The sequence below is a fragment of the Penicillium malachiteum genome (genome assembly GCF_028827825.1).
Source record: "Penicillium malachiteum strain IBT 17515 chromosome Unknown utg000003l:1.0-4950554.0:1.0-4952489.0, whole genome shotgun sequence".
Taxonomy (NCBI): domain Eukaryota; kingdom Fungi; phylum Ascomycota; class Eurotiomycetes; order Eurotiales; family Aspergillaceae; genus Penicillium; species Penicillium malachiteum.
Window position 1 is genome coordinate 3,319,128 of NW_026643096.1, and position 27,819 is coordinate 3,346,946.

At 46.4% G+C, this 27,819-nt stretch overlaps 11 protein-coding genes across 11 annotated transcripts; 7 read left to right on the plus strand and 4 right to left on the minus strand.

The window, feature by feature from the left end:
• Nucleotides 1-2,786: 2,786 nt before the first annotated feature.
• On the plus strand, nucleotides 2,787-4,697 carry N7483_007582 (uncharacterized protein; the record flags this gene model as incomplete). Its single annotated transcript, XM_057091019.1, has 2 exons — nucleotides 2,787-3,093; nucleotides 3,163-4,697. 2 exons carry the CDS (start codon nucleotides 2,787-2,789, stop codon nucleotides 4,695-4,697), a joined length of 1,842 nt encoding a protein of 613 aa, XP_056945760.1.
• An 859-nt stretch (nucleotides 4,698-5,556) lies between these two features.
• N7483_007583 (GNAT family N-acetyltransferase) lies at nucleotides 5,557-6,237 on the minus strand (the record flags this gene model as incomplete). The annotated part of the gene is made up of 1 exon (XM_057091020.1): nucleotides 5,557-6,237. The coding sequence occupies one exon, from the start codon at nucleotides 6,235-6,237 to the stop codon at nucleotides 5,557-5,559; it is 681 nt and encodes a 226-aa protein (XP_056945761.1).
• Nucleotides 6,238-8,211: 1,974 nt separating this feature from the next.
• Nucleotides 8,212-9,974, plus strand: N7483_007584 (uncharacterized protein; the record flags this gene model as incomplete). The annotated part of the gene is made up of 5 exons (XM_057091021.1): nucleotides 8,212-8,337; nucleotides 8,394-8,588; nucleotides 8,655-9,121; nucleotides 9,196-9,344; nucleotides 9,841-9,974. 5 exons carry the CDS (start codon nucleotides 8,212-8,214, stop codon nucleotides 9,972-9,974), a joined length of 1,071 nt encoding a protein of 356 aa, XP_056945762.1.
• A 346-nt stretch (nucleotides 9,975-10,320) lies between these two features.
• N7483_007585 (uncharacterized protein) lies at nucleotides 10,321-11,028 on the minus strand (the record flags this gene model as incomplete). Its single annotated transcript, XM_057091022.1, has 1 exon — nucleotides 10,321-11,028. One exon carries the CDS (start codon nucleotides 11,026-11,028, stop codon nucleotides 10,321-10,323), a length of 708 nt encoding a protein of 235 aa, XP_056945763.1.
• A 1,449-nt stretch (nucleotides 11,029-12,477) lies between these two features.
• On the plus strand, nucleotides 12,478-13,246 carry N7483_007586 (oxidase ustYa family protein; the record flags this gene model as incomplete). The annotated part of the gene is made up of 2 exons (XM_057091023.1): nucleotides 12,478-12,748; nucleotides 12,801-13,246. The coding sequence occupies 2 exons, from the start codon at nucleotides 12,478-12,480 to the stop codon at nucleotides 13,244-13,246; spliced, it is 717 nt and encodes a 238-aa protein (XP_056945764.1).
• An 83-nt stretch (nucleotides 13,247-13,329) lies between these two features.
• Nucleotides 13,330-13,988, minus strand: N7483_007587 (ankyrin repeat domain-containing protein; the record flags this gene model as incomplete). The annotated part of the gene is made up of 2 exons (XM_057091024.1): nucleotides 13,330-13,627; nucleotides 13,729-13,988. The coding sequence occupies 2 exons, from the start codon at nucleotides 13,986-13,988 to the stop codon at nucleotides 13,330-13,332; spliced, it is 558 nt and encodes a 185-aa protein (XP_056945765.1).
• A 1,833-nt stretch (nucleotides 13,989-15,821) lies between these two features.
• On the plus strand, nucleotides 15,822-16,088 carry N7483_007588 (uncharacterized protein; the record flags this gene model as incomplete). Its single annotated transcript, XM_057091025.1, has 1 exon — nucleotides 15,822-16,088. One exon carries the CDS (start codon nucleotides 15,822-15,824, stop codon nucleotides 16,086-16,088), a length of 267 nt encoding a protein of 88 aa, XP_056945766.1.
• Nucleotides 16,089-16,184: 96 nt separating this feature from the next.
• N7483_007589 (oxidase ustYa family protein) lies at nucleotides 16,185-16,916 on the plus strand (the record flags this gene model as incomplete). The annotated part of the gene is made up of 3 exons (XM_057091026.1): nucleotides 16,185-16,236; nucleotides 16,302-16,557; nucleotides 16,613-16,916. 3 exons carry the CDS (start codon nucleotides 16,185-16,187, stop codon nucleotides 16,914-16,916), a joined length of 612 nt encoding a protein of 203 aa, XP_056945767.1.
• A 3,225-nt stretch (nucleotides 16,917-20,141) lies between these two features.
• Nucleotides 20,142-21,410, minus strand: N7483_007590 (uncharacterized protein; the record flags this gene model as incomplete). Its single annotated transcript, XM_057091027.1, has 6 exons — nucleotides 20,142-20,457; nucleotides 20,541-20,702; nucleotides 20,755-20,929; nucleotides 20,983-21,060; nucleotides 21,119-21,155; nucleotides 21,207-21,410. 6 exons carry the CDS (start codon nucleotides 21,408-21,410, stop codon nucleotides 20,142-20,144), a joined length of 972 nt encoding a protein of 323 aa, XP_056945768.1.
• A 989-nt stretch (nucleotides 21,411-22,399) lies between these two features.
• N7483_007591 (uncharacterized protein) lies at nucleotides 22,400-23,771 on the plus strand (the record flags this gene model as incomplete). Its single annotated transcript, XM_057091028.1, has 2 exons — nucleotides 22,400-23,107; nucleotides 23,130-23,771. 2 exons carry the CDS (start codon nucleotides 22,400-22,402, stop codon nucleotides 23,769-23,771), a joined length of 1,350 nt encoding a protein of 449 aa, XP_056945769.1.
• Nucleotides 23,772-25,824: 2,053 nt separating this feature from the next.
• N7483_007592 (uncharacterized protein) lies at nucleotides 25,825-27,648 on the plus strand (the record flags this gene model as incomplete). Its single annotated transcript, XM_057091029.1, has 3 exons — nucleotides 25,825-26,222; nucleotides 26,280-26,707; nucleotides 26,777-27,648. 3 exons carry the CDS (start codon nucleotides 25,825-25,827, stop codon nucleotides 27,646-27,648), a joined length of 1,698 nt encoding a protein of 565 aa, XP_056945770.1.
• Between the last annotated feature and the right edge of the window lie 171 nt (nucleotides 27,649-27,819).

Consider the following 27,819-nt stretch of genomic DNA (forward strand, 5'->3'; position numbering starts at 1 on the left):
ACAAACTTCGACAGGTCATTGGGAAAGAAAACTGTATCTTATATTGAATTATACTTATTTGTTTGAATTAAACGCTGTGCTTGTAAAATAATGCATCAATAATTATGGCGGATCATTAAGCAGATGAGTGCCGTGAATGAGGATAAAGTTGTCACTTCGAGCACCAAGCGGCAAACTTGAACATTGGAACACATCGCATCCAACAAAACATTGATAAAGGATATTAGACGTGACCTACTATTATCCGTTTCTCTTTTTTAATCTATCCCCAATATAATCTGAATACTCATGCCAAGAACATTCATAGAGTTGATCTAAACCTTGGAGTGAATATAATCCAATCATTGGACGGATCGGCTCATCCGATAACTTTAAGAAACTTCAACGAAACTTCCGCTCCTTTTGAGTGATGAGCATATAATTTTCCTACTCACTTTTCTGAACTGTCATTGGATCAACATCTGATGGTAAGCAAATAGTGGTGGAGAACCCTGCATCCGGGGAGTCTGTAATCTGGGGTCTGGGGTCTGGGGTTACTGGACACTCACTACCAATGGCAGGGCATAAAAGCGAAAGGTTCTGCACTTCGAACGATACTGAATCATCTTTTGCAGTCGCCGCTGGAACTCTATCCTCGTACCTTTCACGCAATGGCTGAAAAACAGTCCTCCTGGGCCAAATACCTCCACGGCATCAAAGATTCGCCACACGAGATCTTTCATCGATGACTCTTTCTGACAACCTTGGCCTTTGCTCTTGGGGGATGTGCGAAAGGTACTACTCTTTTCTCATGAATTTTTCATTTTTAACTAATCATCTTTGAAGGATGGGATGAAGGATCAGCTGCGGCTATTACACAACTTTCGTCGTTTCAGGATACGTACCGCCTCGACGATAACTCCATATCGAACATTGTCTCTCTCGTTAACCTTGGAGCTGAAGTTGGAGCAATTCTTTCATTAATGTTAAATGGTTGAATTGGTCGAAAGAACTCGCTACGGGTGTACCAGGTCACATATATTATCGGCTCTCTCATTTCTTGCTTCTCTTCGGGGAATTCTGGAGCGCTTTATGTTGGCCGAATTGTTGCCGGTCTTGGAATCGGTGCTTTGTCTGCTGTCTGTCCAATGGCAATTTCTGGAATCGCTCCCAAGGCTGTGAGAGGTCTGATGGCATTGTGGTTCAACATATGCATGCTAGCAGGTCAGGCGTTGGGTGTTTTCATCATCTACGGTTGCTCGATCCACATCTCACCTACGAAGAACCTACAATATCAGATTCCTTGGTTTGCTCAGACATTCGCTCCGGCTATCAGTATTTTGCTTTCATTCTTTGTCATTGAGTCTCCACGATGGCTCCTTATCGACCAAAAGCATGACCAGTCTCTGAACGCCTTGATGCAGCTCGCGGCTTGCCATCCGATGCGGAAATTGTGGCAAATGAGTTCCACAGCATGTCATCCCAGATCGAGAACCATGATTCGGGGCTTGGAAAGGTTAGCTCAAGACAAATTATTCGAGACACATTCCTAATCAGATCCAACTTGTGTTAGATCACGTGGTCTGTATAGTTCAGACCAAGGTGGCTAGGTAGATAGCTCTCGACGTGTCGGGGCAGACTTCCCCTCTGCGCGCTTCCCCCATACATGTTCTTTCCTGTAGCTGTTCCAAAGGCACACCTCCTAACACCTTTAACTTGAAATTGCTACATCAATGTAATAGTGGTGACAACGGAGTGAGCACTTGAGAATTCCCACCCAGGGGGTGATCAGGCTCATCTACTGACATCAACGTTTCCATACTGACCTTCAAATGTTCCTTTGAGGTATTTTGGGAAAAGGAAACATATAAACCACTCACCTTGGAACAGGCCAGGGCTCTTTAATCAATCTGCCATAAACCTATTACAGCTCCAAATCTAGTGGTACATAGGCATGCTAATGTCTTAGCACTTTCAAGTTGGTATTTTTAGTCAGATCGGTTTTGGCCCAGCCATAGTAAGCACTTGGAAAGCAAGCTTAATAAACCACTTGGAAAAAATGAGAATGTGGTTCCACATAACTAACAGTGAAACAATGTTTCACAAGGCCGGGTTTCGCACCCTTTCGGGTAGCGGCTACTTGACCTCGGGACTATAGTGATGGACCCTAAATTGATAGAAGGACCCGCGCTAACCTTCTTTAGCGCAAGCGCCGTAACTGTAATTCTGACTGTAATTATTTTCATCTAGACCAGGCCTATAGAATTAAGGAAGGTACGCAGTATCACTCATTAATGCCATTTCATTTAGCGTGATTTATACTTGGTTAGAGTACGTAGTACGATCGAGTAGGTCTATAAGTATGTTCTCAACAGTCACATAGTACATACCTCGTTATTAAATCTGTCGGCAAATACGCAGCCCTGGAACTCGGTGATCTGGCAGTGATTAGGTACCTAGGTACCAATGCTTGTAATAATTATTACTACGCTTAGGCTAAAGTAGCTTAGCGGGGGTCACTCAATCAAATCAAGGGTCCTTTTAATAAACTCCAGGGACGGGGAACTAGATAATCTTCATTAAGGGTTTTTCTTGCCGGCACATGAAACACTCACCGTGCCAACCTGACACTTCCATGTTATATGCTTAAGCATGCATCGGATTAAGTGTTCGTATCAGGTCATATAGGCGCTTTCGGCCGTTTAGCAGTGTTCGTTGGGACAGGGTTTAAAAAGAGTGTAGATCCCGGACGATCTACACAATCCAAATCAGACCAAAAGCAGTAGCACCGACTTTTATCCCCCAAAATGCGCGGGACTTCCATTCTTTCTCTGCTTTCTGCGGCAATGGCTGCCTCTCCTGGTCTGACGACTTCTAACCTGAAAACTCATGTCGATGTGCTGGCACTCGACAGTGCCTTCAACCCCGTCAAAGAAGCCTACTGGACTGGCTATCCACACCACCGTCGCACTCCTTTCGCGGTGTCTCCCGATGGAACTTCTGCCTACATTGCGTATCTGGATTCTAGCGAGACTGATGTTCATATTCAGAAGTTGGACCCTACGACTTTTGAGGCTACGGGCACTACGGTTACCGTCTCTGGTGGAAAAGAAGGTGTGATAGCCCAACTATCTGATCTATTTGAAATCTCCAAAAATTATTGTGACTAACTGAAATATATAGCCGGAGGTCTCGTCGCTCACAACGATGGTTTTGCTGTTCTGGTCAACGAAGCCATGCCTTCGGGTACCACCAATGCGCCACCCAGTGATACCCCCGTTGCTGTCTTGTACCGCTATACCGATGGAGATCAGACTTGGAAGACCTGGCTGGGTGGACCTGGAGTTCATGCATCTGATGGTCTCTCTGCTTCCCCGGACATGAATGGTGACCTCGTCTACTCTGAAAGCGAAGAGCTCTACGGTGCATACTTCGTTGTCACTGATTACACTGGGGACGCCTCTGGTCACTATGGTGACAGCATCCAATACGTTACCAAGGCTGGAGAGTTGGACACAATCACCGGTGCATCAAGCTCCTGGGGTTGCAGCCACAACACCGGTATTGCGTTCGAGGATGCCGACCAGGCTCCCTTCGCCAGTATCTGCGCTGAGGACCAGGGCGCTATCTGGCTAAACACCGAGGGGCAAGGCATGATGAATGATGGAGTCAAGATCTCCAACGAGAACACCACTAACGGTGGCTCTGGTGAGCCTATGGGTGGCATGTCGGGTAGTTACAGCGCGCTGGCTCGCTTTGCCGACACTACTAAGTACATCTTCGCCTGGGTTTCTCGCGGTGCCATCGATGTGACTGAAAATACCTGGATGGGAGATGGTTACACTCATGTCAATAATCGCACCAATGGCCGCAACGTTGCTATCTCCCTATTCACGGACAAGTACACCAAGGTCGGCGACCAGGCCACCTCGGTGGTTGGCACTGAGGATGGAGACAGCCAGGTCAACTGGGTTACCCAAGGATCGAATGACTGCTCCAATGCCCACGCGGCAACCTTTGGCAACAGCTCGGCCCTGATCACCTGGGAAGAAATCGCGAACCCTATTTGCGACTACATTGCGATGGGTTGTCGGGGACAGTTTGCGGGCACTTTCTTCCAAGAGGTGGGTTCGGATGGTAGCAAGGTTGGTGATGCTTTCACGAGCACCGATGTCTATATTGCAGGTGACATGATCACTATGTCTGATGGCCGTATTTGCTGGCCGTATGTCAGCATGGAGTGGGATCTGTCGCAGGCGGTTGGGTATGATAGTACTTCTACCACTACGAAGAAGATGTCCTTCGCTTGTATGAGCACTGAAGAGACTACCAACGCCACCACTTCTGCCGAGACCACGACCACTGCCGCCGCTGTGGAAACTTCTTCCGCTGTCAGCAGTGCTGCTATTGAAACTACTTCTGCTGCTACTTTCGCCGAGACTACTGCTGCTATCTCTGAGACCACTACTGCTTCAGAGACAACTGTCGCCGCCGTTACGACTATCACTTCCACTAAGACTACTACTTCTGCTGTCGCTGCGCAGGCAGTGCAGGCAGTGACTACCTTCACCACCCAGTCTCGTCAGTCCTCGAAGTCCAGCACCACCGTGACTTCCTCTACCAGTGTTGAATTTGCCCAGGCAATCTCAACCGGCAGTGCCCAGGATACTCTGGACTTTGTCCGAGCCGTGTTCAAATACCTGGTCGGAAACAACTAAGCGCTGAGTTGTTCCCTAGATAATGTGCCTCCTTAGGCGGTATAAATAGAGCCACCTCGGCATGTTTCCCTAGCTCCGCCTTCTCTTGTTTTCGAGCTTAGCTTGTAATTTTGTACGGCCCATATTAGCTCGGTTGAACAATATCCACAAAGCCTTTGAACATTGATGCATCTTGTAAACTCAGCACCAGTGAATTACATGTTCCGGTTAGTCTTGCCTCTTTCCAAGGTTTAGTTCAGCGCAGAAAACAGCGACAGCGAAGTCCAGACCAAAACAGCGGGTGTGTTGAGATTCAACCTTGGAAATGACAATGGAAAACTTTGTACCTAGCGTAGTCGATCGTAGAAGAATCTAGTTGAATCGAGGCTGGGCTCATCGACAGTAATTTCTTCATAGAAAAGTCACTTTTGAGAAAAATAATCTTTGGCGGCCATACAAGCTTGTACCAAATCCACACATTCTACTTATTCTTGGACCAGGAATAAAGACCGACCCCGTAGTTCAATTCTACTGTGGTTTGCATGATATGGCGGTCTCCACGACGGGATTTGCTCTCGTGGATAGATCTCCATGCTGCTCAAAACAGCAACTGAACTTCTAGATACAACAACAACCTTCATTTCCTCCAGATTTATAAGGGTACTCAATATTCAATTCTCAATGGCTCTGAGACTGAAGTTAGGAAGTTTCAAGTCTTCATTCCAGTCGAGAAAGAAAGTAAAGTGACTTCAAGATTTTTTATACCTATGATCGATCAATTTGAATACTGTGACTTGGAAATGAGTGATATTTGTCAAATCCCGGCTTTAACAGGTCTGAAAATTAACAAGCCAATAAATTCCTCATTACTATAAAGGAACTAAGAACGTAATACCCGTGATAGCATAATCAAGCCCTGCCGCACCGTGTGAATCGTCTCATTCCCATCCTTCGAAATAAGGTGTTCATCCCCATTTGCAATAAGAGCTTCAACAAGAGTCGCCTTTCCAGCGTGTATAAATCCAAGACGCTGATACAACGCCACAGTAACGTCATTACCCGCCTTTACAATGAGTCGGACTTGAACAGTCCTCGGAAATGACTTATAAGACCGAAGATAATCAATGGAAGCCTGGCAAAGTTTGCCCCCAAGTCCACGACCGCGATGGTCCGGGAGAGTAAACAAGCTCAGCATCTGCCATCTTTCTTCCTCATCGTCGGGCCTCTGGGGTGGCTGACCAGCTTCCGCTGGTAATTCGAAATCAGCACTGGATGCAGGCCCTCGAAGAGTAACTTGGCCGACCCATTGGATATCACTGGGGCGTGAAGCATCTTGGTCGGTTGGCGTGGCGGCGCAAATGAAGACTTCGCGACCAGGGATTGTTAGGCGATTAACCCAATCGGTGTGGTTGAAAGCTGCTTCGATCTCGTAGGTTGAGGAGAAAGAGCCAGGTGAGGTTTTTAATGCTTGAAGGCGTAATTCTCGGTACTTTTGAGCAGAGGCGTCAATACCATCAATCTTCGAGATGCGAAAGAATGAGTATTCATAGTTAGAAGCCATTGCTATGATTTGGTGGGATAGAACGGATTGATGTATGCGTTTTTGTGTCCAATGGGCATTGGGAGGGCTTCCATCGTGTATTTATACCTAGGTATTGTGATATTTTTTTGTGAGTCAGAGATGGATGGGAAGCTGCAATGACCCGGGACATCGAAGTTAGTGGGCTTCACCCGTGGACTTTCTTGAGACGATCCACTTTCAATATTGATAACTAAATTTTAAGGTTCAACCATAGAATTAAGTTATAAATAATGATTGCATATTTAGAAGGCTGTTAAAGCTGGCAATCTATGTATAATGCGAGAAGTAAAGTGAAAGCCACCGGAAATAGAGATAAACAGACAAATCGACACGATCATTCTCTATTATCTACATAGCTCAAGGCTCCTCATGCATCAATTGATGATGACTATCCTTCACTCAAATGCAGGTACAATCAAGATGACTCATGGTTGGCAAATTGGTGTTTGACGACCTAATCGGCATTAAGATTACAGCGCCCACTGATATGTCTCACATGACAGAACAATGAACTAAAATTTCCTAGCTTGGAGTAAATAGTTTGTCGCGAATGAATCTTGGGAGTTTAACTGGCTGTTGTTATTGATACCGGGATTTGAAGGGATTTGCAATTGGCCCGCTTTGTCTCCGTCTACGACGGCCTATAGCGGCCCGACAAAATTCAATCTCAAATTTCAAAACTGGCAGAATTTCAATTACTGAAATATCTCCAAATAGGGTCTAATATCTACACCTGGGCAGGGGCAGTGTCCTCACATTTTTCACTGAAATATACAGCCCGAAGAGGAGTGGAAGATAACTCTAACTTCAAGATGGGAGAATAACTTGTAATATTCTAATGACCTTGTGATATTATAACAAACTTCCAGGTGATATTGGAGTGTTAGAACTTCTGGTCACCATTCTTCCCTATAGTAGATATCACCAAACTCCCCCTTTAAAGGTTCTCTTCCTCCCCTAATTACCTTTCAACTTGAAGTTACTACACCAACCTTAGAACTTGGAATCAGCCCTGGACATCCGAGGTCGGGACTATTCACCACAGTAGGAAGGCGGTGTATCATAATCAGAACAGTAAGAATAGGTACTGCAGGTGGGTGGTGTATAGGGCGGTGAATCAGAACTTCCAAATGGAATTATGTAGGGGTGGCCGCTATGGGCCGCCGTACTCCGTACTCCAGTCTCCGTCCATCCATAACAGTGGCTTTTTGCTTCTTCACCGCCTGGCAGAATATCTACCAGTTGGCTTTATCTAAAGGCCACGCGCAGAGTGCGAAAGGCTTGTAGTAGGTACACAGCCTTGGAAGTGGTAAGAAACGAATAGGAATCTTTAAAGCCGGCTCCCTTCCAAAAGCTATGGGTGGAAAGGCTGTCATTTTCGCCCTCACTCTCACCGGTCTCCATTCATATATGATATATTCTAGTTATAAATTTGATTGTATTGATCTATTCAAAAGAAAGAATACTTTGACTCAACTTCTCTTGAAGTAAAAGTAATTCTTTTATCCTTACCAAATATTGTTATAAATTCAAGATTCAAGTTTTGAGTGATCATGTATTTTCTCTACAGTGACCCCATATAAAAGATACCCCAAAAAGAGTAATCCGTCGCTAGGTAGCCAACACCCGGGTATTATTAGATCCGGGTACGCTAATCAATGCCAAAATACCAACGAAAATACCAAATTGGTCTCTGACACTAAAGATCCTCGGTATATGATCGGCACCTAGCACCCCTTGCGTTGTATAAAATAAAGATTCTTCGATTCATCCTTGAAGGTTGGACCCTTCTTCCAAGGTTCTTTTGCTAGCCATTTATTGAAAAGCCCAACGGATCATTTTTGGGATTCCTTAGGATTATGTCTCCTTTCATCCCATTTTATGGTCATTGCCCAGCTGGTGGTTAATAATGTTTTTTGTGTCGTTATCAAAAAAAAAAAAACCAATGAACTGATGGCTCAACCCGTCTCCTCGCCTGGTGATGAGACCCATTCTTTGACAGTCAAGTTGAATCCCGCCAAAGATGTCCCACTACGAAATCTACGGCAAGATGCCCAAGGCTGGTATCTGTTTGTGAATGTATGCTCGAAATCTATTGTCACAAGGTTTACAGAAATGCCTGACAAAAGCCCCAGGAGAACTGGATACCGTCATCTGACGAAGTGGAAGACCGGAAACTAAGGCATCATCTAATGGAAAGATGGGCGGTGGCCGACCAGGCGTATCGCGATGTAAACTCTTGCTTTCTAAACAGCCTTACAACTCACTATCTCACAGTTTACTTGACAGGAATATCATCAACGGGCAAAGTCCCAGGGAGGTCGACTCTGGTATCCGTCATCCCAACTCACGAAGAAAAGTTTAGGGCGCTTTGCTTGTATCGCCCCAGTGGATAGAATCATGCCGCCAACTACCGCCACTTGGTCAAGATTCTCATATGCTGCTACCTCCCTGAGGGCCTCAGTGGTAATCATGTGTTACAGGGGGTTATTGGCAGTGTTCCTCAGCCGCGAATTCCTACCATGATCACTACCACAACATATCGTCCGGACGCCATTGCGGTGGATAACACAATTCCGTCTGAGTTCCTTAATGAAGCTGACTTTCGAGCTATCTCAATGACGCACGACGGGTTTGCTTTCTTCAGTCCATGCACTGGTATTTGGTTCATAATTGATCAGACAGACCTGGACACGGGCCGAATGACACTGGTTAGCTTTAATCCAGATGGCACAGCTCGGGATCATATCAAATTGTGTCCATGGAACATGGCCCCCTTGGTAAACCGTTACTCGGGATTAGCCTGGCCTTTACGCCGACTGATTTGCGAACAAGTAGGAGGAGGCCGGAACCTGAACCAACCGTAAGTTTGAAATTCAATACCAATCAAGATCATGTGTCTGTTCCGTGGTCGACATTCTGATAGTTTATCTCTAGTATAGATATGGATATACCACTTTTGGATCTTTTAGAGACCACTTGTCGAGATGGGAAATTTCCGATGCACCCGGATTGTAATCGCGAGCAGTGGACAGAGGTGATTGAGCGGGTTGCGCCGGGCTATCTGGAATTAGAAACTCAGGGCCGTGAAATGGAATTTGAACTCAGTCAACTCCAACCATTTGATGGGTGATGAATCTCATTTCGCAACGGCATCTTCATGAGTAAGGTTTTCGAAGAGCATATTGACAGTGAAAGACTCAACTCCAGTCGAGCGATGCACTGTCGTTTCTATTGCTTTGCTCTATATAACCTACTATTTGGAAGTTTCAAGTACATACGACCACAGGGTGTGGAGAACAGGGCTTCCCGTCCGCTCAGCCGTACTTAAGCCACACGCCGGTCAGTTAGTAGTATGGTGGGTGACCACATGCGAATCCTGACTGTTGTATGTTTTTATTTTTTTTTATTTCTTGAATCGTTAGGCAGGCTCCCCTTGCCGCCCTACTCTTCAGCCCATTCAGGCCATTCGCCCTGCATGCCCTGAACACCACTATTTTGCACTCTGAATACATGAACACCCCGCACATGCTTGAAGTGCTGACGTGGCCTTCCCCTCCTTATGTTGATTTCCGCCTCTAGGAGGGAACCTCCGTGTTATTGATGCGTCCGTCATTCCGGTTATTTCTGACTGTCATATTCAGAACTCGGTCTATCTGATTGCCGAGAAGGGTGCAGAAGCTATCAAGGAGGACCACGGTGATCTATACGTTTAGAACCTGTCTATTGCTTTTCAAACTTTAACCCTCGAGCGTATCCTCTCTTATTTCTGTTTTCCAGTCGTTTTTGTGGCGCCAACAGCGTGACCCACTCTAATAACTAAATTCAATACGTTCAACGTGGGCTCCCCAAAATTGAAACACTCTGCAGTTAAACAGTAGATCTTTAATTCAGTATCTTGATTTTTAATGTTCTTCCTAAAACTTCAATCGTTACATAGAAGTCATATAGAACTTTCAAATTAGATAAATTTAGGAAATTGCACCTATTTTCAATCAAATTGCGATAGTGCATATATACTTGAGGCTCCTAAAGACAGTAGTACTAGTAGTCAGTCCAGACTTATCCGCTCTTCCTCAACTCTGCCAGCCAAATATCCGCGTTCTCCTTCTCTTCCTCGGCATACATACAAAATTTGGTCGCTTTAAGTTCCTCAACCGACTCGAAAATCTCAGTGATCATCTTCTCTGCCTCCTCACGGTTTCCTTTCTTCCAGTCTGCCACGGCAATATTCTTGCGGGCCCCGATAGATTGTAGAGAAGCCTTGCCGAGCCGATCATCTAGCCATTTAAGGGACTGGAGAGCCATCTCCTTACCCTCTGCATATCGGGTGGTATTCTGGATCAGAAATGCAGAAAAGTTGTTTAGGGGCACAATACTATTCGGGCCTTGTCGTCTATCGACCAGAATCCGGTGCGCGGCTTCAGCTTCGTTCAGCTGGCCAAGACTTAAGTTCATGGAGCTGATAGCAAGCCATACAAAACCCCAGCTCTTGTAATTTGTTGTATAGTACTCGTCAGGCGTTGCGCCTTTAGTCTCCTCGCGGTGCAGCTTCTCCCGCAAGATATCGAGGATCACGGCATACTTCTTATCCTGTGTGGCCGTGCCGTACTTTATGTCAAGGTGGTAGGGTTCCAGCTCTTCAACACTGATAGCAGTGAGGATTGTGTAGGCTTTTTTGTAGGTCCATGTGTCCCAGAAGGGGGTGATGGGGATGGGGGTCTCCCACACGAAGTCGGTCTTCTCGGCAGAGGAGTAGCGGAACTGCATTATAGATCGTGGGTCTCAAAGTTGCACGGTAATTGGTATATGATTTTCGGGTCAGCCTATTTCCATGCTGTCTGTTTCCATTATACAAGTGCCTGTACGTGACCCCTCCCCACTATACCTAACTCGGAGGGACTGCATGACAGCCAATAGTTTACGTTCGATAAAGAATCAAGAATGACACTGCAAAGAAGGCTGACTGAAGATGACTGATGTAACACTATTTACTGTCTAAGCGATAAAACTGCGCTAACTATATTGGCATGGCCTTCCGCAAACTGTATGGTCCGCGTGCCATTGAAGAAGGGTGGGAAAGTCCTTGCACTTGTGAGGGGCGTTTCCGGTCTCCCACACTCCATGCCCATTATCGCTCTCCTCAAATAGGACGGGGGTAATGTCTGCCTGGCACTAAAGTATCCTCTTCAGTGCAAAATAGCAGTGTTTAGTATGTATGCTGTACCGCAATGGAGGCATACTGCCCCCATTTGTGTAATCCCACTCGTCTCGTAAAGCAGCCAGCCAAAGTAGTTGGACGCAATGCAATTGATGGTAATCTAGAGGCAGTTAGGGTGGTGTCTGTAAATTTTGCACGATTGTGGCTCCTAACATTCTGGACCAGCTATAACCTGGTCTTGATTGGGATAAGGCAGCGACCACCAATCCACATTTTCGGACTTCTGTATGGCTTTCATATGGTCTCTGGGGAAGGAAATGAAACCATCTATCAAGTGAACTATTAGTTCAAAAGTCCCCGTTGAAGAATGCAAGTTGGGCTCCTTCAAGTTTCGGACCTTCCACGATATGTTCCCACGCGTCTCTGCGTTCAGCTGTTGGAGGCCCGCCGTATAACGAATCTGGCAAGATCTCGGAGTCCCATTGATGCCACGTATATCTAGAGACACCAATGATTGGGCCTACTGGTGGTTTAGAGAGGACCAGGTGCCGTCACGTAGGGCTTGTCTCAACTTACTCCATGCCCACATTTTGCGCTCACAATATCCATCCGGTGGTACTTTGAGTAACAGCACCGCGTGTAACGCAATAGAGCCCGATAGAAAACAAAAGCTGACAATGAGGGCTCGTAGACTCAGTATACGGTGTCTATCAATGCCAGTTGCAACATTCTTCGCCTGATCCTCTGTGATGTGGAGGCCATCGGGGCGAAGCGGAGAGTACGATGTAGCTGAGACGCCAGTCCAGTAGTATTTGATGGGGTTCCACGGTGAAGACATAGTCCGATCATCTGAGTGAAAAAACATCGGTCCAAAGGTGTCACTCTGCTTGGAAAGAGGGAGGAGGAAGGGTCAAGCATCTGGCAGTAAGAAGGTCAGCAGACAGGGAGTAGTCAGCACTCCTGTTAGTTAAGGCAACCTGGGAAGTCTTCTGCTTTGGGTCACCTTACTTCTCCCAAAGCAGCGACAATTAAATTCCATACACTAGGATTCCTTCATGATGGCCCTGGTGCTAGCCTCAAGAATTATCTTCCACTACGTGCTGTCGGTTTTGTCATGCGCTGCTGCCGTGTGTCTTCTCGCTCTATCATTTCTTCCAAGACTAGACGGAACAATCTGCGACAATCGATTTTATTCCTGGTCACCAGCAGAACCCATGATTTCATACCACTGGGAATTCTTCAACAATACTCCCTTCTTTACCGAAGATGCATTTTTTAAGCTCAAAGTGGCCGCAGATCTCGAACAAGCATGGGCGGAGTTTTTACCACGTCAGTGATCGAATTCAATGAGTAGCGGTCGCGATCGACTAATTATTATCAGAGCATCCCATATCAATTTCAAGCGAAAAGTTAGTGGATCTTAATCAGTCTTCGGAGTCGATGTGGGCTCGATACGAGGACCAGATCCTCGCGCTCCCAGAGGTGTTTGTCCAGCTTCACTGCCTTCATTACATCTGGCAATACACTCATCGCCATGAATACAGCTATAAAAATCTAGCTGGGGTGACAGCAGAGCTACAGCGCAGGCGAGTAGACCAGTGCGTGGAACGCTTGCGGCAAGCCGTGATGTGCTGGGCGGATCCAGGGGTTTATATCAAGCGCCGAGTCAACGGGAGTATCGGAGTCAATCTGGAAACGTATCACCGCTGTCGCAATTTCGAAAAGATTCGACAGTGGACGCTCGCCCATGGGGTAGATACAATCTACATGCATGATGGATGGTGGAATGTAAGCTCCTTGCCCGATAGCGGAGGAGGAATGATATGAGACAGTAATAGTAAATCAAACATTACTCGCCACCGACATGCGCGTTCAAGTCAGCACCGGCCTTGATTAATGTCTTTATTATCTCATAGCTTCCCTTTCGACATGCAATGTGCAGGGGGGGTATATCCGTTGCAGTCCATCACCTCTGTCTGTGTTGAGGCTTGTAGGAGAAAGGCCACAATCTCCACATTGCCAACAAAGCAAGCGATATGTAAGGCCGTACGTTTCTGAGAATCTACGGCATGAACATTGATGCCGCAATCCAGGAGTATTACAACAGCCCTTACGTCCCCTTTGGAGACACAGAGATGAAGCGCTGTCATGCCATTATCTCCCTCCAGAATACCTCTATAGGCAGCCGAAGCGATGGAAATTGGAGAGCTAGAAATGTTTGGCAATTCATTCAATTAAATTTCCACGGGGAAAGCTGGTTTTGGTGAAATTTTGGATAGAGTCTTCTGGAATTGCTGAGAGGACACCACCTTCGAGAGGGGATCGAGTGTTGACGTGCTTTTCTAGATGTTTTATTGGCATCAGTAGCCCAAAGAGCTGAGAATCGATACACGGGGACACCAACCGATTCAGAAACCATTTGCTCTGACTTGTCTCCACCAGCAGGGTCAAATGCCATCATATTTCCCTGTAGACCATTTTCACCCAACATCTGGTCGTTAGAGTCGACTACAATATCCCCTTCATTTCCCCCAAGGGTGGATAGAAGGATGTTCCAATCATTGGCCATTATTTCCACAGACGAGTCGACGATGCCACTTCTTGATGATCGCGCGGGGGTGTCTGAATAGCCTATCTGGTCATTCTCCCAACTGCCCATGTTCTCTAGGATAGTAGAAGACCCACCAGGAACCACAGATGCTGAGCGGTGCAATTCACTTCCATCAGGTATCTTGGTCTGTTTCAGTCATTCACCTGGACGTATTAGCGGCCATTTAACCCTTCAGCTACTCTCGTCGCCTACGTCTTTTACGCTGTGCCAGTCGATTCTGAGTCCTCCGCCTCTCTAGAATTTGCAATGCCTCAATAGGAGAAGGCATGTTGACACAGAAACAAAAAAGTTGAACCAGCCATTCCATAAAGAAGTTAAGCTACTCTAATACTATTTGCGCAATACCCAGCATTTATTTCGACCGGGGTGATAGGATACAGGAACTCCGTCGCGCCTCCCTCCGTGAAACCCATACGGAGTAGATAAGGTAGAGTTACTTCGCATCTGGGCTGCATTTTTATCCAGCAAATGCATTTAAAGTAAACTTCCGCGGAAGATTGCGTGATCTGCGTGATTTCCCTAGTAAGCTGGGGCTTGCAAGGGTCTGAATCCTGTAGAAGGCAGTCGAAACAGAATGGCTTACGACCTCGGTTATTATATCTCATATTTACGCGCGCTAGTACACGTGCTAGCATGCATTCACAAGCAATTCAACAATAGGCAACTATCCCAGTTAATAGATATGAAAATATCTGCGTATTGGCCCTACGAGAAGCTGGATTAAGCTATTGAAGAGGGGAACGTTCAAGGCAGTACACTCAAAGGTGCCAGTCGATCCAGCGATAATGGACAATATAACCCCCGCAATGCTAGTGCGTGGACACCGAGGTCACCCACAGGGGTGCGATTAGAGATGTGTAGGAGTGTGTATTCGTAAACTTCCAAGCTGGCAATATTGTAAATAAAATTCCGAAACGTAAGATAAGAACCTCGGGAAGAAAATCATTTGTAAAAAACACTATGATACATAATGAGACGCAATTTCCCACTACACTAGGTACACGTGCACTATGCAGGACACCGGGATCGGGGGTGCCATTAGAGATGGTTAGGAGGGTAAATTTAGAGCTAGCTAGGACAGGTAATCTTGTACGTATAATCCCGAGATATGATACAGGAAAAGGACATTCCGTACGGGCCGTACCATCTAGTTTGACACTAGTGGGGACCCACTGCACTATCTACGAATCGCTTTGCAGCTTCATATTACTCATTATCGTGATCATTCAATGTAAATGCCAGAGTAAGCGAACCACTCCTAGCAAGGCTCGATCAAGGATACCAAACCTCTCTGAAATTTTTGATTTGATGATTATATTTGCTCTTCCAAACGTACGCGCTGCTGTTAAAACTTGGGACGAAGTCCTCTGTGGTTCATATCACCTTCCCATACCTTTTCTTCTTCCTCTTCTTCTCTCTGGCATGCGCACTGTCCCCTCTCCACAGCTGCATGTTGGATTATCAGATAATATATGAGCTTGAATATCCGATGCATGTAAAAAAAACGAACTAGGGAAATGAGCGGGTTCGACCATTATGTAGTAGTGTTGCGCGGCGGGTCGCTGGGCTTGCCCAATCGCTGGCGCCAAAAATGCCGCCCTGGGATTGACATGCATGGACGTTATCAGTCCTCGCTAGAAGGGCTTTTCAGAACGCGTTCTGTCACTACACTCGTCATCGGTCAGTTTTTTTTGGAAGGCTGACTGGATCAGGAGTTTTTATGGTTACGAGACCTTTGCCCATCGATTCAACGCTCTTCAACATTGTACAATCCAAGTTTGCAGCCGCAGCATGGATCAGCCAGACCTAGCTCGCGAATCTGTAGAGTTCGAGAAGCAGTATTTGCTCGACGAAGAGGGGATTGACAGGAAGAGGCAGCCCCAGAATTCGTCCAGGTACCACTTGTACGCTCTATACACCACCAATGGACTGCTTCTGTTTATTGTTTTGATGCTCCTGGCACAGATGAGACATCAATGTGCTGCAGACCCATCTCTAGGAGTCTACTGCAAGTCTACAACCTGCAAATTCCTCTGCTACCAGCTCCTTCAAGGCTAACTTCACAAACATCATTGTAAAGCCCCGGCAAACGAAGCTGTGGAATATATAAGCCAGGTCCCGTTTCGAGCAGCACTGTTCAACAACACGCCGTACATGGGCTTTCCGACGGACGAGACAGACAAGCTATGGTCAGATTTATATAATTGTATTTCTCCCGTACCCTTGCATTACAATCTTCAAGTTATCCATGCTAAGGCTAACCGCTGACAGTCGAAATTTTCAAAATCTCCGAGGATGAAGCTCGCAAGTTGTCATTACCAACTCTCCCAATACCTGGCACGAAGGACTATCTGATCGAGCTAGATGTGTGGCACGAACTGCATTGTTTGAATGATCTGCGGATGCTTCTCTACCCTGAACGATATCCTGGAATGGATGAACTCCGAGATAAGGATGGAGTAATTCAGCGGGACAACGACGCAGTCCGCCATTGGGGTCTGCACTTTCTGTCTTTCCAACTCCCGAGGTCGGAATCAATCATGCTGACTTCACCTTATATATCATTGCATTGACTCTCTCAGACAAACCATCATGTGCCACGCTGATGTGGCGCCAGTCTCTTTCCACATCAACATACCGGCCAGCACGGGCATCTTCCCTCGCCTGGCCACCACACATACCTGCCGCAACTTCACAAAGATCCAAGACTGGGCGCGAAATCAACAGGCAGGTGACTGGAACTTCTCCGTCACCCCATTAGAGGCCGAGGAAATCATCAGGACCGCAGGGTTTGATCAGAGCCCGCTGGAAGACATCCAGTTTCTATGGCCGCATTTCCCAGGGAATAAGTTTTTCAAACATTGGCAAGAAAATCCAGTAGGATGAAAAAAGCTGTCTTCGCTCAAAAATAGTAGAAGTCAAAGCTATCTATTTCCCAACAAGCCTTTGAGTGTCTCTCCCCCTGCAAGTCTGCAACCTTGAGTGGCTCAGCCAAGGTGGCGATTGATGTCTCCCATATGTATGCAGAGTCTCTGCATTTATGCACCACTCCGACTCCTTCAATGAAATTTGTCGTTTTGCCTTCTATTGTCTTTTCCTCTCCTCGCTCTATCGTGTCATCGGCTGCACAAACAATAGCCTAGTAGCATCATTAATTAACCCAAATATCTCTAGAGACTGGACAAGGATCGACTGACCTGCGCGATATAATCCAAGCAATGACCAAGATGTATTTGATGATAATTTTCATGATCCATTGATTGTTCACTACCGTTGACGCTTTGTCGGATCATCTCGAGACAGTGTAGTTGATGAAACATGGACACCCCGAAAAGCTGTGGGCTGCCCCCAATTTCCTCCAAGAGTACGAAGCCATGCTGAGGAATCTGGCTGGACTCTTCAAGGAGCGAGTTTGGTGCCTGTTCCTGCGTTGGGAAGAACACTCTCGAGTGGGCTCGAGTGGTTGAGGCAGAGGAATAGCAACTGCCCCTAGTTACGATCAGGTCTCTCAGGATAAGGATATAAACAATCGCTCCCAGAGTGTGGAAAACCATAGCAATTTTGGTGGTCTTGGAGAAACGATCTGTCAATAGTCTTCCCATTATGGCGGTCCTGTTGGCACAACGGGTAGGGAACAACACTTTGGGCCCTGGTGGGACCCGGGGAATCTTTAGCTTTTAAGTTATGCTGCGATGACTGCTGACTAGGCATAATACCCCAGGGCCGGATCTAGGTACATATGAAAGAAAGCACATGACATTAACAGTTTCCCAGACCAGATATTACACTCAAAACTACCTAGTGAAGAGGGGAACCGTTAGGCAGTGTATTCTAGATACACGGGTCGATCTAGCTAGCATGAATAGATAACACCAACCAACATGTACGTTGTGGCCGGACTACCCCGTAGGGGTGGGATGAGAGATGTGTAGGAGTGTGTATTCTAGACTATAACGACGGGCATTCTTGTACGTACAAAGACGGGACTGAAAACATGACAAAACAGAGATGTAACCAAACGGTAATTCTTAGCACGGTACGTGTAGTAGGGGACAGGGTACCCCACTACAATAGTTAGCAGACATGCCTAGTTCTAAGGTTGCCCTAGTCAATATTTTTAGACGATCTTGAATCCGTATGACTACTAGTAGGGAATCGGGAGTATATCGGAGAAGAATAACTTGACAACCAATGAATACTATCTCTTGTATGGAAGACTAATTCTTGAGGAACTTCGAACCTGACCTTTTCAGAACTGGCTTAAATATTGCCAACCCCGCTATTAATGGCCTTAGGTATCCCATTCCCCGTGACCAAATAAGATATTCTGAATAACTTGACAGTCTGAGGCTATCTTGGGGTGAAAGGTCAATGTTTAGACTAACAGGGAACAAACACTTAGCAATGTGCGACCAAAGTGTCTCAGCAATCAGACCAAAGGGCAAGTATGAGATCAGATAGAAAGAAAGAATCAGGTCAGAGGTGTCAACAAGGTGAACAAGTTGAATTTGATGCTAAACTAATTACTAGAATTCTGATCATTATAAGATAATCAGACAAAAGGACAAACAAACAATTAAGACCAATGGCCTCAGAACCCGAGATGGGATCAATATCCCTCGGCGTCCGTAAGTATTACATAAAAGATACAATCAAAGGAATGGGACACGATCAAACACGGAGGTCGGATAATAACACACAGTGATAGATTAGATCAAAACCGAAGATAAAGATAACATAATCAAATACCGAAAGATGGGATCAGATATCACATGTCGGACATCATTCTGATCCCCAAGCATCAGGCAATCACATGCTAGGCATATGAACTCTGCCTGATATCAGCCAAATGCTAACAGGATAGGAGATTAGTATTTCTTTCTCTCTTCAAGGAAGTAGTAAAGTCTCTAAAAAACTTAAGTATTTTTCGACTGTAGGCCTCTCTTTAATCCCACCGTGCTTTCCCGGCCCTATCTACTCAAGAAAAGCACGGTATGTTTAGATATCTGGAGTGCTCATAGATTATGGATGTAATTTGCGAAATCTGAGTAGGTTAGGTATTTAGGTTTTCTTCTCTAGTGTATAATAGTAAATTCTCTTACATATTAATGAGGATAAGTGTATCCCTATACCTAGACTCAGTTCGTGGTAGAACCTTTCGTTAAATTACCTTATTATTATGCTCTCCAAAGTCCACAACATGGCTTAGGTACTTCAGTGTTTGGTTATGCTTAGTACGTATCTTGCTGTATTGATGGAACTTTTAAGAGATGGAGATAATGGAGGAAAAGCAAGAACGTACAGGGTCACTCACAAAGGAGAAACATTAAAATTGCGAAAATGTACATTTTGATGCACGGGTTGCACGTTCGGGTGAAGAATATTCAGGTAGGTGAATATCTGCCCGGATGGCCCTGAAGAGGGTGAATAAAGCGGCGAGCCGCCCATGCCTAAATCGTGGGCGCTAGGTGACCACCAACTTAGACATGCTGTTGTATGTTTTTGCTTTTTTGCTATTGTTTTCTTTTTTCCACCTCTCTGGATAGCCCAAGGCGCTCAATTATCACATTCCCTGGGGTTTCATACACAGGTGCAGTCCACGTGTGAAGTTGCAGTTTGACCGAATGCAGCAAGATCAATCTTTCTCCAGAGCTCGGACATAGTACGTAAAGTCTTATAAAGTGCAAGTAGACTAGGATATTCTATAAACGGTACATCACTACAGTCAGAGTTATCACACAGTCAAATATGTATGATAGGTTAGTATTGAATTTCCATTCAAATCCTCGAAATTGACTGTTCTTGGGATGGATTAGTATAACTGAGGCCTTCACTCTTCATATGAATTTAGCTAATAAGTACTAGTACTTTTAATTCAACCGGGAATTCCATAGATTAGGCAGCTTTGAAAATAATACATTATGTATTGCCTGAGAATGAGGTATGGCCCCGTAACGAAGGCCCAATAGTGCTAGTTTGTACAAAAGTCAACTTCACAGAGATTGTTTGATCACGATTGTACTCATCTGACTCTGAGGCGATCCACGGATTCTTCCCCCTATTTGACGGAGCCTCAATATAATTCGTCAAGCCAATCTCGTCATCGTATGCTTAGGTCCCCAGGCTACTTAGGCCAAAATCGAAGTTTGGTACACGATTACCGGACTTTCCTGGCCTTCCAGACCCACTGCCTAGTCTCTGGGGCTTTTCAGACATTCCAGCCTCAGTGTGCTCGGAGGTATATGATGTTATCTTTTGCGCGGCGAGTTTGAAGAGCGGTGCCAGGTGAGGCAGACAGGCAGTTATGATGGCAACGCCAGGCTCGATTGTCGACCAGATAAAAAGCGGGCCCGTGGCGTAGGTTACATCGGCTGATACAGTGTATTGCCACAGAACCCAGATCCGAATTATACTTGCAATGCAGGCGCTTTTTTTGAAGTAATCAGTTTGACATCCCGTTTCAAGTTCGCTCATACCTAACAGGAGACTACCGGACAAGAGGAGACTTACAAGAATCCCACTGCCATAATACAACAGATAGCTGCCTTTTTTCTCAACGGCATTTGCAGTTTAATAATCCGAGGAAACGGGATAAGCAAAAGGATAAAGTCATTCAGCATATTCATAATCCCAGCCGCAATGAAGAACTTGGCAACATCAAGGCAACTTCCACTGACTGTCTCGCTGAATTGAAGCCAAAAGAATTTCCGAGGTGTACACAAACAGGCCATGATTCTCCAGAGATAGATTGGGTAGCTCAAAGTCTGGAACCAGCCAAATGCGATGGACCATTTCATCCAAGAATTGAATGGCGAAAATATCCGATGATAGAAGACGAGGATTGATACCCTGGTAGCTGTGCATGCGTCGGCGTAAATGTAGGGGTAGATATAGAGAAGCTTGGAAAAACGTCAGCTGCGTGCTATCCTATTTGTCGCGGATATATCTGAACCCATGTAGTATGTTTCCTCAAGGGCTGATATTGAAATTGCCAGTGACCAGACATGGTGGTCAGCACCATAGTTACCACCTGCAGCGAATTCTGTTAGTGACTGAATTCTGTATTAATTGATATTTTCAAATCCCACCTGCAACACTGATTCCAGCAGTGGCGCCGATACAAAGCTAAAATTACAAATCAGCCTATGGAGCCCAGTAGTTAATTCCACAACTCACAAGCGCAACAATAAACATATAGTCATCGGCCAAAATTGAGGTCCGAAATATCATCCGGCAAAGAAAGCGAGTGACCACAGCAACAGCAGCCAAGCACATCATGGCTATGACACCCCTGTTGTTGTTTCCCACAGAAGTGGCATCAAGATCAATATCTGATGGAGGCGATCCAAATAGCGCCTCTATGGCAGGATCGACGGTCATGGTGACCGATTTTTAAGCTTGCAAGGTTGACAAGCGTCCTAGGACATATCGCGGAGTAATCTCAAATCTAATAGGCGCCTGAAATCAGCAGCTCTTTCCCCGGATTTGACTCAAAACAAAGGCATAAACTGACATGACCTGCCACCCCTGACTCTCCTTATGGGAAGATTAGTCGCTATTTAGTTAGCAATGCTCCGTACAAGAATCAGGAAACGGATTAGCGAGGTGTGATTCTCAATATTCGTCCAGGCGAAGTGGAGTGTGTCGCTCTGGGCGTGCAGATCTCATATCAGGAGGAGATTTACATCCAATCCCCATGGATTTCGGGTTTTTCATCCAGCGTGCCGCGTAAACTGAAAATCAGGCTAAGGATCAAGGCCTTGTGGGGGATTTACCGCTCGGGCCAAGAAACACGGGACAAGCGGCCCACTTAAAAGAGCGACTTTTGACAGTTGCTTTTATGGAGTGGCAGTTTGTCTTCCACTTACACCGTACTAAAGTCTGTTTAGGGATTCCCACGCGTTGAGCGGGTTTTTATATCTTTAATGGTTTGTAGGTACGGAGTGCCGCATGATACCTATCAAATTGCATTCAATAGATATGGAGTCTAGTGTCTAATGATAAATAAAGAGAGTTTGTGTCGATTCCTCTGCCCACTTGTCCTCCGATATCATTTATGCTCAAACATAAGTTTGCTTTTTATGCACATGTGCTTATGGCACTAAGATCTCCCTGGCGAGGTGCACAATGATAGCCATATATTATTTCTGGATTTGGAACCGCGTACGCAGTAGTACGGGTTCAAATGTTGTAACTACTACTAACTGGGTAATAATAGTAGACTGCGAGGCTGTGAATGGGAACTTGAAGTTTCCGTTAATTTCCGCCTTTTCGCAGACCGTATTGGATTATAGCTCTTTTTCCTTCTCACCCAACATCCCTTCTCATTCCCAATGCAGTTTCTCGGTTGAACTATCGCTTTTGACAAAATGGGTTCCATTACAACCACTCAGGGTCCTCCTCAGCTCACGGCTATTGAGCGTATTGGCCCAAAAGGATATCTTCGATATGTCTTTCCCTTCCAGTTGGAAGACAACTATGATATAGCCTATGTGCCTCGCATCCTGAGAGCCGGCTATGATGCTCTCTGTGCCAGACTATCCGAAGTTGCCTGCGAAGCTGTCCCTGACATCGATTGTAAGCAAGCTGGAGTGATGAAATATGTGAAGCAAAACAATGGAATTGAGCAATTTGTTGCCAAGGATCTACGCGATACCTATCCATCTACATACACAGAGTTGAAAGAGCAGCATTTCCCCGTCTCATCTTTCGATGCTGATACCTTTTGTCACTGCGATGTCTGGCCCAAGCCCGGACATAGACTGCCAATCGCACTTGTCCAAGCCAACTTCATTCGTGGTGGTCTTATCCTAAGTTGGAATATCCTGCACATGGCAGGAGATGACACATCATTTTGTGTTTGGACAAAGATCTGGGCCGAGGGTTGTCGCCAGGCACAAGGGGATTACGAAGCCCCCCTTGACCTTCCACAAGCTATCTGGAAGGACCGTGAGCAATTTATGAAGCCGTCGGGTCGCAATAATGGGAAGATTGAGGATCACCCAGAGTACACCCTTCTACCATTTACGCCTCCTGGCATGCCGCCTAAGATAACCTCTCCCAACCACCGTGGACAGGTTTTTCTATTTTTCGCCAGAGTATTTGGCCCAATTGAAGGCCAATGCGTCACCGGTAAATGCCACACAACCCACAGATCAGAAGTGGATTTCCACTAATGACGCCCTATCCGCTTTAATCTGGCGCACTGTGATGGCTGTGCAACACCCCATTGAAGAACTGGAAGGCAATCCAGTCTCGGTGTTCAATATTGCCCTTGATGGTCGCCAGCGGGCTGACCCTCCAATCCACCCCAACACACTTGGATGTTTCCTAGAATGGACAGCGCCTTCAGCATCTATACGTGGCATGCTCACGAAGCTCAGTATTGCGGATTTGGCAATCCTGATTCGCAGAGCTGTTACCCGTTCCGATAACCAATTTACCGACGATGTGGTTACGTTGGTGGACTCGGTTGAAGATGTTGATCGCCTGGTTGCTACAGCTTTCTTGGATGTGCCGGGCAATCACTGCGTTCAGAGTTCGTGGCTTGGATTTGAACTTTACGGCCTTGAGTGGGGCCCTGTTTTGGGTAACAAAATTGAGGCTGTTCGCATGCCGCATGTTGGTGTTATTAATGGTGCCCAGGTTGTTCTTCCACAGCTGGCTAATGGGGGGGATGGAAGTCCTTGTGGGAGTGGAGTCGAATTGTCTGGACCGACTACTGAACGATCCTTTGTTTAACAATTATGCTGTAGCGTGGTAAATACTTTCCACAGCCTATCTAGTAAAGCTGAGAATTAGAATGTATAATGGCCTGTGCATCTACTATCAAAATGCGCGTTTGATGTCATCTGTGTTGAATGAATGCGTCTCCTTTATCTGAGACGTTTTCCTTCCAAATTTATCCCAAACTTATTGCCAAGCCTAGTCAGTTTTGTTGCTTCAGGTTGAGTCAAATATCATTGGTTCGTTGGTGACTTCAGGATGGGTAGCATTTGAATAGTTGGTTAACCTTCTTCACAATCCCTTCACAACCTGGTCTGTAAGCATCATCGGAGATTCAAAGCTGTGCATATTCTTCATAGATCTTGCATTCTGTACGACATTTCCCTGCTAGACAATGGATCACGATTGAAAGCAGGAATCCTTAGAGCATTCGTCCATTCACCAGCGTGAACAAACATCCAACCAGTACAATGGGAGCAGGGCACTAGAGGCAAGCGATAATGCATCAGGTTCCAAGGTGGAAAATAACCCATGGGTGATAACCGCATTTAATGTGAGCTAGACCTAATTAGTTTGTATCATTATTGCCCTGTTGCCCAGGTGAACCCACTCCAGCGGGCTGGAGCGGCAGAAACAATCTTAGTCATCATAATCGATCTTGACAGACTACAATGTCTAATGCAGTAGGCGGTCGCCAATGGGATGTATCAACAGGTCTGGTTCTCTCATTCTGATAATTACGCACATAAATTCTGCCTGGGGATCACCTGATCGGTCATGTAATCCATTCTGGTTCGACCAATCAGAGCTCTCCATTCAATAGTGGTTTGAACTAACCCAATTGGGCTAGTTCTGCACCCGTGTTCTGTCAGATCTCCAGCCCTGGAGGGCTCGGGAGCCGAGACCTCGGGACGGGTGGTGACTCCTGAGAGCTTCCAACCTTGGAAGGGTTCTCTAATCTTCCGACTTTAACCAAAGGTCTTCCCTATCTTTCTTATACAGGAGAAAACTTAGAAAAGTGGATTCCAGTGAACCAGGCTTTAGCATTGTCTCTAAATATGCCCTTGGTAACCCTTAACGACCGCACCTCGCCTTGGCCTTTGTTACTCGGGAATCCCGTAGGTAAAACCCGCGTCTATCAATCGCGTGGCACCTTGACGGATCCACATCTGCGGCTCAATATCCCAGTCCAAGGAACCTCGGTCCCTCTGGTTCCTATTCTCGGATAACCCGGACGCCACTACATGATAAAATTTAGCGAATGTTCTCTGATCTGGTTCATCCAGGTTCATAACACTGCGAGATCCACATGAGTGGTCCAGAGTGGATCTGCTCAGGTACAGACCCTGACCCAAACCCGGGTTTATATTTGGGACAAAGGAATTCTCAACTCCAACGATGCAAAAACGATGCGCAGTTGAGAGTCAGCCTTCCAAGGTTTAGATGTTGCAAATTGCAAGACTGTGATTTCATCCTCATTCCAGAAAATATGCAGCTCTGGAGATTTCTTTCCGATGAAAATTACGTAAAACGCGGTCTCGCTAGCCCTAGGCTACCACTATTGAAATTCGATCTCTCATATACGGGACATGCTCATTGGCCCGAAAGAAAGCTTCGATATGCCAAGAAATCGGATTACCGATATCGACAGCACTTAGCGCAAAACTTGCCGGTCGTCTTTTACCTAGATCATGCAGATCTTACTGGTTTCGTATCTGACTTCCGGTCTGTCCGGTACCTGTCGGCTTTCAAGGGTTCATTTAGGACGTGCTAAACGCCAGAGCTCCATTCGGTCCGAACAACTGGGCCGAATCGGTGGATTTTTCATCGTCTCCCCTATGGTTTTCAAGCTTTCTCCCAATAATAACTTCCAGCCTGTTTTTATTAGTGTATTTCGCCGAGATGAAAATGAAAACGGGGAGAAAGTTCCATGGGGGCGAGTATAAGATGATCAGGAGGCCCGCCAAACATTCAGCGGATCGTCTACACTCTTTTCTTTTGGCACTGCCATAGCCCTTCGTTTTAATATCAATCCCACAGTAGTCATTCTTTATAATATTCCCCTGTCATGCGTTTGCTTAGCCTTGTGGCAGGCGCTGCCTCTCTTGGAGTTGCCGCTGCTGGAGTGATCCAAGCCAAGTCCAACGAAGACACCTGCGCCAATGTTGTGAACACTGGCGAGGTTTTGCATGTCTCTATCAACATCATTGAGTATCCCATCATTGTTGATGTGGAGCTGGAAGAGGATGCCGTTATTACCGTCGATAACACCATCCTTATTGAATGCACCAATGCTCCTACCCATCTGCACACTACCGTTTATGCTGTCGAGACTTCGACTGTTACCAAGACCATCTCTACTGCCACCATCTCTGTCGAGGGCATTGCCACTCAGGCTGCTGCTTCCACTGAGAATGGTCGTACCATTCTCACCAAGATTGGTACTAAGACCAAGGCCTCCAACGCGTATGTTGATCTTGTAATACCCGGAACAAAATACCGACCCTAATGCGTTTTCTCTAGTCAACCCACTGCTCACACTAAGTATCAAGGTCCCGTTGCTGGTGGTTCGGCTGTCGGATCAGGCTTCAACACTAACCTGAACACCAAGCCCGCATCCCAGACCGATGTTCGCACCATTGTTCGCACTGCCACCCACCTCGGATCTACTACCACCAAGACCTACACCACAACAGTTGCTTCGACCACTGCTACTGTCGTGCCCGGCCAATACACCAACTGGACCACCTACAAGGCCAACGGTGTGAACCTTGGTGGATGGCTCGAGCAGGAAGAGGTCTTCAACCAGTACTGGTGGGACCAGCATGCCCCCGAGGCCGTCGATGAGTGGACTTTCTGTGAAGATCTCGGCTCCCAGTGTGGTCCTGTTCTCGAAGAGCGCTACGCCACCTTCGTCACGACTGCTGACATTGACAAGATGGCCGCTGTTGGTACGTTGTATCATAACCTCTTCATCTGCACGATTTCAAACTACAATAGTAACTAACCTCGTGATCTAGGCGTCAACACTCTCCGCATCCCCACCACCTACGCTGCCTGGATTAAGGTCCCCGGCTCTGCCCTGTATCACGGAAACCAGCAGGAATACCTGAAGAAGATCACCGTGTACGCCATTGAGAAGTACAACATGCGCGTTATCGTCGGCCTGCACTCCCTTCCCGGTGGTGTCAACAACCTCGACATCGGCGAGGCCGCCGGTCACGATGCCTGGTTCTTCAACAACACCAACCTGGACTACTCCTACCAAGCCGTGGACCAGGTCCTGGCCTTCTTCGTTGAGACCGGATACCCCTGGGCCTTCACCATTGCCCCGATCAACGAGGCCTCCGACAACCCCACTGCCTTCGCGTCGGCTGACACTCTGACCGCGAACGGTACCGCCTGGATCGTCAAGTACACCCGTGGTGTCTTGAACCGCATCGCCAAGGTTGACTCGCGCATCCCGCTCATGCTGCAGGACTGCTTCGTTGGCGAGGAGCACTGGTCTCCCTACTTCCCGGCCGGCACTAACCTCGTCATCGATATGCACGTCTACTACTTCGCTGCCTCTGGTGTATACTCCCAGTGGGCTGATGGTGCGATCTGTGGACAGGCTTCTGTTCTCGGTGGTGATGGCAAGTTCCCTGTTTTCGTTGGAGAATGGGCTCTGCAGACTCTGTACAGCAACACCTATGCCAACCGTAAGGATCTCTTTGATACCCAGCGTTACGCTTGGAGCTACTATGTCCAGGGTGGATCTTTCTGGAACATCAAGCACAACAGCAGTGTTGCTGTTGATGGACAGGGTACCCAGAAGGACTACTGGTCCTATGAGCTTCTCATCGATGCTGGTGTTATCACCAAGGCTGTCTCTAATGCCACTTACTGCTAGAGCGGCTTGACTTCTCATGCCATCCGGCTCTTATAGACTTTTCCTTAACTCTGATGATATAGATATGGCCACTTTAGGTTCTTCATGTATATTGATTTAATTTCCATTACTAGTCCGTTTGAGGGTAATTTCTACACCATTCTTTATATGATCAGGTCAAGTCTCTGCCAG